The sequence below is a fragment of the Dryobates pubescens genome, chromosome Z, assembly GCF_014839835.1.
Source record: "Dryobates pubescens isolate bDryPub1 chromosome Z, bDryPub1.pri, whole genome shotgun sequence".
NCBI lineage: Eukaryota > Metazoa > Chordata > Aves > Piciformes > Picidae > Dryobates > Dryobates pubescens.
The window spans coordinates 35,256,983-35,265,159 of record NC_071657.1 but is presented as its reverse complement, the minus strand read 5'-3'; the positions used below and the strand labels follow the sequence as shown (position 1 = coordinate 35,265,159).

Genomic DNA, 8,177 nt, shown 5'->3' with positions numbered 1-8,177 from the left:
TGAAGACATGAGAAATAATGTTCTCTGTAAAAAAATTCCATTAGCTTATCAGAAAACATACCTGGGGTGATAGACTGGAGAGATTTTTTTCTGAGTAAGAGCCAAACCTGATTTTAATAGCAGTGAGTGTATTGATGGCGGAAGAGACTAGGTGGAGAAGGAAAGATATGCATAATAGGAAAGAGTGAACTTGAGCCAAGACGTACCACACCTGTGGGAAGAGGCAGAAGTGCTCTGAACTGATGCAAGTGAAGTATTAGCTAAGCAGTTAAGAGGCAGTGGTTTGGCCACAGAACTTTTTTTAATTTTATGCAGTATTTCTAAATGATAAAAAAGCTTTTGGAAGGTCTTATCATGTGCTAGGGCATGCTTTTCTGATGTGCTTAGTAATAATGACATTCCAGTTTGTGTGTTTTTTGGAGTAAATCTCTAATCAGTGTTAAGAAAACTGAAGTAGAGAGCAGGAAGTGATTGGTTGGATGTCAGATAGTAAGTCAGTGCTGGAGCTAGAAATTAAAGATCTGTTCTTCTGACTTTTTTTTTTTTCCAGTGGTATTCTCTGGACTGTACTGCCTCCCATCTCAGAGCTCCTCTAGCTGCTAATAAATCAAGCCACTGTGTTTCACTGATTGTGGGAATATTTTGCTATTTTAGGCCCCCTCTGCATATCATCAGGTTTATGGTATAGCTAACCTTTCGTATGGCTCCACTTGTGTATTTTGTTAATTCAGAGTCTCATTCCATTTTGCAAACACAGAACAATGCCCTTTGTCGCAACTTCCTAATCTTTGAATGGCAGACCTGCTGCATTGAGAGAAATAATTTTGTTTAGCCAGATGAGCACCAGCTGCTTGGTAGTTTTCAAGCAGAAATAAAAAGTTTTGGTTATCTAACACATTCAGTGTCCGCTTCTTAAAACTCCACCAACACTTCCTTTTTTGTCTCACATGATAATAGAATAACAAGAGTGCTTTGAAAAACCTATCCTGTGCTTTCACATGCCAGTTGTGTCAGTTAACCTGAAGAGTTATAAATGAAGTACTGAGTATTCTGCAGAGCTCATTTTTAATGCTTAACTACAAAGAGCAGAATGTGCTTGTAACAGAAACTGTTTTTCAACAGTGGCAGAGAGTACCATGAAAAAGGTACTTTACAAGACGTAGGTAAAGTGGAAAATAAAACTGGGTTGTCCCTCAGTCTTTCTCTGCAGCACAAGTCAACTTTAATGAGGTATATGAATCTGATACCAGTTTGTTCATTTCACTGTGCTGTAGCCCTGTTTCAGTCTGAGTTTTTTGTTTAGTTTCCCATTAAATTGGCTTATTCTAATGAAGTAAGGTATCACAGTATCACAGTATCACCAAGGTTGGAAGAGACCTGAAAGATCATTGAGTCCAACCTGTCACCACAGACCTCATGTCTAGACCATGGCACCAAGTGCCACGTCCAATCCCCTCTTGAACACCTCCAGGGACGGTGACTCTACCATCTCCCTGGGCAGCCCATTCCAATGATGAACAACTCGCTCAGTGAAGAACTTTCTCCTCACTTTGAGCCTAAACTTCCCCTGGTGCAGCTTGAGACTGTGTCCTCTTGTTCTGGTGCTGGTTGCTCGAGAGAAGAGACCAACCCCTTCCTGGCTACAACCATCTTTCAGGTAGTTGTAGAGAGCAATAAGGTCTCCCCTGAGCCTGCTCTTCTCCAGGCTAAACAACCCCAGCTCCCTCAGCCTCTCCTCACAGGGCTGTGCTCAAGAGCTCTCCCCAGCCTTGTTGCCCTTCTCTGGACATGTTCAAGTGTCTCGATGTCCTTCCTAAACTGAGGGGCCCAGAACTGGACACAGTACTCAAAGTGTGGCCTAACCAATGCAGAGTACAGGGGCACAATGACTTCCCTGCTCCTGCTGGCCACACTATTCCTAATACAGGCCAGGATGCCACTGGCCTTCTTGGCCACCTGGGCACACTGCTGGCTCATGTTTAGGCGGCTGTCAATCAGCACCCCCAGGTCCTTTTCTGGTCTCCAGCACTCTGACCCCTGCCTGTAGCTCTGCATGGGGTTGCTGTGGCCAAAGTGCAGCACCCAGCACTTGGACTTGTTGAATGCCATCCCATTGGACCCCGCCCATTTGTCCAGTTGGTTGAGGTCCCTCTGCAGAGCCCTTCCACCCTCTAACTGATCAACATCTGCTCCCAACTTGGTGTCATCTGCAAATTTGCTGATGACTGTCTCAATCCCCTCATCCAGATCATCAATGAAGATATTAAAGAGGATGCGGCCCAGCACTGATCAGGTTGGAGAGGCAGGACCTGCCCTTCCTAAATCTATGTTGGCTGGACCTGAACCCTTGGCTGTCCTTCAGGTGTCCTGTTTAAAATAACAGTGCCGTAAAAATAAAACAAAGACAGAAAGAAAAAGTTTGAAAGTTAAAAAAGGTGCCCAGGGAGGGAGAGTATAAGAGGAATGGACAATGAAAACAGAAATTGTTTTAAGGACTCTTGATAAAACTGTCTGATTCAGATACATGTTTGTAGTAGTAGTTTAATAATATACATATCAGGAAGTTCTTTACTTTGAGGAAGAAATATACTACTGCACATCAACATCCTCCTTATGTTTAAATTTACAGATTCTGTAGAAATAAGCCTTGATGTGGGTGGCCACTGAGATGATATTACCAGTTGCTATCTGCATAGGCTACCTGATGGGGTAACTGAAAATAAGGCAGACATCCACTGTTGCTCTTTGATGGTGCTTAAGTTCATGTATTGCCCCTATTTCAGGCATGGTAGGGACTTAAACAGTATGCATGATGCTGCTTTTCCTGTGCATAATTGTTTAAATTCCAAACTGAGTAGTGAATGTTTGATTTTCTGTGGTTCATTAACTTCAAAGTCAAGTTTTGTTTAATTTGGGGGGTTTTAAAGTGCATTTACTAGTCACACATAGCTTATATGTGGGAATCTGCAATATTTTCATTATTCAGTTAGCAAAATGCAAGCTAAGGCATTTGCAATGTGATGATAATGTTATTTGCCATCACAGCCATTAATTGCAACTATTTTTTACAAAAGCTTGTGATTTGAGAAAACCTGTTGCTCTGGCAGTAAACATCAAATTTGTCTTAAAAAGCTCTAAGTCCTATGCTCAATGAGAACAGCAGGATTGAGAATGCAGTTTCAATCCTACACTGTCTCCAAAATTACAAACATTAGAGAAATTAAGAAATGGAAAGTAGAGTGAAAACCAGGCTGGTAAAAGCCACTGTCTGTCCTCTTCCATTTCTTCTTTTCTCCGGTCTAGTGTATGGAAGAAAATTATAAACTGGCTTGGGCAAGAAATATGTCTTTTGGTAAGTATGCCTAAAACCGGTCTAAAGTTTATCTAAAATGACAAATTGCTGGAAAGTAGTCACACAAAAAAAGTTTCCTTTAGCCTTCCTCTGCTCTTCCTGGTGTCTTTCTGTTGTACATGCCATCTACACATCAGGTGTTCTTAACAAACAGAATGTAGTGATTTCTGTTTAGAAATAGGATAGTTTTGCTGTGAAGGCCCTTCATAATGCTATATGTATTTGATTAAAAGTGTGCTAACTAAATACAAACAATGGATGAGTAATTACTCATTCTTCCTTAGAAATCTTTTCTAGGGTTAGCCAACCTGTTCAATCACATAAATTAGTCCAGCATCTCATGAAAGCATGTCTTTTCTCTTACTAGAATAAGGACCAGTTCTCCCTTTCATGTGCAAGCAAAGCAACTGTTTAGACTAATGTGTGTTTATCCAAATACTAAGTTGTGTGCTGTGGAGTGGATAGAAGGGGACTTTAGTGTGCTTTAACCAGTTTCTTTTGTTGTTAGACTCAGTTACTAACTTACACCATGAAAGTTCTTTGTGTTAATGGTAATGCTACTATCTTTGCCCTGTTCTGCTAAGAGAAGGGAGGAAACAGACAAAGGCAAATAATCTCAGTGGCTTTTCTGAAGATTTTGAAGTGTGCTTTATTGTTCTGTTTTATAATCAGAAGAGTCTGAAGTCTCTCTTGTTCTGTGTAGTTTCAGTATGCTAATTTCATATATATAAAGCATAGAAGGGTGTATCTGTATAATATATGTATATATGTGTTACATACACATAGAGGAACATAGTTATAATATGCTGGAATTTTTAAGTTAGCTTATGGGAAGTAGAAAATTATTTCCGTGAGAGTCATTGGTAGGTCTAGTTAGGGCTCTGATTCTTTACTAAGGAGCCTAGTAATGCATTCATATTCTTGGAAATGAAAGGAGGTATTACATTCTTTCAATGTAAATCTGGAAATAAGCGTGGTTTATTGTACTTCCCTCTTGCCAAATCATAGCAGTACCATTTCCCTCAAGTCTGATAATGAAACCCTGGATGGATAGCATAACTGTAGTCACTCAGCCAAGAAGGAAAAATGAAACAAAACCATCTCCTTAAGGTTTTGAGAACAAAGCTATTACATAAGCAGAATCCTCTTGGAAATTGGCAGTTTTAAGATGTCAGATGGTATTCTTATACATTTGAAGATATGCTCTCTTTTTTTTTTCCACTTCTTATTACATCTGTTAATATATGGCAGTTGTATGAGTGTGTGTGAAAGACAATCTATGTCCTTAGATTGTCCTTACGCATGTTCTTTTGCCTCACCACAAGTCCCATATTTCTAATAGTTCTGTCATGCTGTTTAACAAGAAAATAAGTCCCTTGTGTCACATAGCACAAAACAAAGAATTGTATTGCAACCCAGTGCATTAGTGCAATTTGTTGCAGGTTTGAAAAAATAAAATGCATTTTCTTCTGTATCTGATTAGTGTTTCTTTCTTGCCACCTTTGGATCAATTTCCAAGGCTCTTCTAACTGGATTTCCAGAATTTCTGTATCAGTTTATTCACAAGATTTGCTTCCAGCACTGCTGTTTTGCTTTTCTACTCTGCAATTATCTGTCAGTGGTGTCTGGAGAATCAAAAGGTATATAGTTCCACAACTCTGTCTGTATGGTGTTTAACAAGTGTCAAAAATTTGCCAGCCTTTTAGAGAGATTGATTTTGGGTCTGTCACTCTGTGGGAAACAAACAAACAAACAAGCAAACAGCTCATGCAGTAGTTACATGTTTTAAAGTGATAAGTATCACAAGTCTACTCTCTCATCAAAAGTACCAAACAGTTCCTTCATTTTGTTCTGGAAAATTAGTGTTTCTGTATGTGCATGTTTTTATAATTACCAGTATATGTGTATATCTATGTAGCTTCATCATTGGAATGCAAAGTTGAAATCTCTGGCCCACGTGGCTGCTCTCTAAACATGGGCATGATTACAGCTAAAGAACATAAACTTATTTGTTTGGGTATGTGATAATGAAGTTCAGTTAATTAGTCTGTGTTTTGCTTAGAAGCTGTACCGGGTCGGGGAGTCTTCTTGTGTCTTTCTGTTGGTTCCCTCCCCCGCTTCCCAGTTGGTGGGGTTTTGTTGGGTGGGGATTTTTTTGTTTGTTTGGGTTTTTTGTTTTTTTTTTTCTTTTCTTTTTTGTTAACTTGTTACATGGCTCTGAGAACACATAAAATAGGTGTGAAATTAAAATGAATCTCATGCAGAAGCTGTTTAAAAGACAGAGATCCAATATTTATTCCACTTAATGCAATGGAGAAGTCTTATTTAGAGAGCTATGTCTGGACTAAGAGTCAGAGATAGCATTCTCTTCCTCCGTTGAGTTAGCCTCTGTGAGATTGGGAAGACCTAACAGAAATGCAGAATACGTTCCTTTTACACTAGAATGTGTTCCTATTAGTCATTTAAACCACTGACTTCTTAGCACAAAAACTTTCTGATTCTGATGTGAATGCTGAATTACAGTGCTGCATTTGGACCTGATACTAAACACTGAAGATATTTCTTTTCATGTGAAAGAAAGAGTAACTTTAGACTTGTAACATTTCAAGATACTTACAGAAATTAGGCACAATGCCATTTTAATTTGTGGTCCATGTTTTGCCACCTGACTGATCTACTCTGAGACTGAAGTTTTAAGTGTTCTGGGTAACCTTTGCGTCCTCATGCTCTTTGTTGAGATAGTGGTATTCTGTATTTATTCATTGAGCCATAAAAAATATTTGTAAATAGGTCACATAGTCATTACCAGTCTGACAGCTTGGCTTGCTTAACATGTTTCTTTTCCCCCCCAAATCTAGGAAGGATTTCTGTGTACATAAAGATGAGCCATGTGATACTGTTGGTAAGTAAATAAACATAAGAGACTTTATAAACTGCTTCGTAAAATAAGTAAATAGTGATGTGAAGCTAAATGGTGACAACAGCATTGGTGATGGATAGCTCTAAGTAGCCAAAATGCATCTTAGATGCTGATAATACTTTGTTAGATTTGTTCATGTTTCTAGCAAAATAATATATTTCATCACAATACTTCCATGTCATACATAGAGCAAACTTTCAATTATTTTTCTTTTAATCTCACTGGCAATTTAATGCGAATTTATTCTTAATTCAGAATATTCTTAATTCAGAATATGAAGCTAAACATATGTATTTATGATTCTTTTCCTATGCAGTGGATTTATCTTTGGTGGGAATATGTCTATGATGTTTTAAAGAAGTTTTCAGAAGAATATAATGTAATATAGTAGAGTGATACAGTGTTTATGAAAGAAGAATACAGGATGTGAACTGTTATGCTAAGCATCTTCTGACATCCTCAATTAAAGTGAGTGCTAGCTGCACTGAGTTTTTCTGTCAAGAGTCATTAATTTAGCTGACACCATTTGGGGAAGATGGTTTCTCAGTGAAAAGGTCTGGTGGAAAAGATAGGAAGAGGGAACAACTGTTCAATTCAGTCACAGTTCTGGATAAAAACATACCCTGACACTAAATGAAGGATGAAGGATGTCATGGCATGTTTGTACCCTAGAATTTTATTTGGCTATTAGAAGTCTTTAAGAGTTCCATATGTAAATACAGAACCTAAATTATTTCAGTCACATTAGGATGATAGTAATGGACAGTTAAGCATTGCTGTTCTTCTATTTCCTCTTAGGTAGAGGAGAAGTAGATAGTTTTATAGTTTAATTTCAATCACAAAGGCTTGAGAATTCTTGAGTCAACTGTCTTACTTCACTATTTGCTAGTCTTTTCTGCTGCTGTGTCATCTGAAGTCTATGTAAGCATGGCCACGGGGTGGATATCCATACTCCCAAATGAAAAATGGAATTTCTCTTACAACAGTTACTGGCTAAGAATTCATAGTATTCTTCCACTTATCAGTATCTTGGTCTTTGGTGAATTTTGTATGAGTGCTTGGTGCTCAGAGATGTTTCTTTTTGTCTTGTAAGTGGAAAGATGTTTGCTTAGAGCTAAAGAGGAAGTAATGCGACAAGAAGTCTTCAGCTTCTTGTGCAGGTGTAAGCTGAACATCAAATCTGGTGTACTTTCAGTGTAACTAAATCAGAATAGGCTGGTATCTGGGTTTCCCAAATGAAGTGAGTGTATTCCAGGTTTTTCCTTGAAAAATATTTCCTCTTCATTTGAGTCTTGGAGGTAATAGAATGATAGTCTCCGATTTTGTGTGTGGAATCGTAAATGAAATAAGATTGAACTGAGTAAAGTATCAGTCATTAACATTTCTATGATGAAGGAGCTTAGGTTAAACTTGAAAATGAAGCAGTGTGTTGATCATAAGTAGAAGTAAACAGTTTACAGTCTTGGTGTGGTATAAGAAAAATGAAGATAACTTGGCTATCTAGTTTGGCATTTTGTGGAATGACTATTATGGACTTTCCTGGTCTCTGCACATTTTCGTTTAGAATTTTCTTCAAGGATTGAAACATAGCTTTTCTTTCCACATAGCTGCAGTTGTGCAACAAAAGGTCATTCTTTTCCTATGTTTCTGTCAGCTATTATATAAATTTAATCATTAGTTTTCCAGGTGAATATAGTGCCTTTCCATAAATTCAATGTATCATTTAATCCGTGCTCATTTATATTAAATCTGTTCTCACTTTTAAGATAAAGTTGTTCTGAAGCTCTTGTCCACTGTCATCCATGAGCTGATCTAAGGAAATATGTTAAAAAACTGGGAAGCACTTTGCACATTTCTCTTGAAGAAAAATTTGTAAGCATCTTGCTGAAATGGATGTATTACATT

At 38.0% G+C, this 8,177-nt stretch overlaps 1 protein-coding gene across 1 annotated transcript in view; it reads left to right on the top strand.

Moving 5' to 3' along the window:
- Nucleotides 1-8,177, top strand: part of ADAMTS19 (ADAM metallopeptidase with thrombospondin type 1 motif 19) — a 143,252-nt gene that overhangs the window by 48,936 nt on the left and 86,139 nt on the right. The window contains exon 7 of the mRNA XM_054178660.1: nt 6,211-6,254. Coding sequence (XP_054034635.1) covers nt 6,211-6,254 — 44 coding nt within the window. The remainder of the gene's footprint in view (nt 1-6,210; nt 6,255-8,177) is intronic.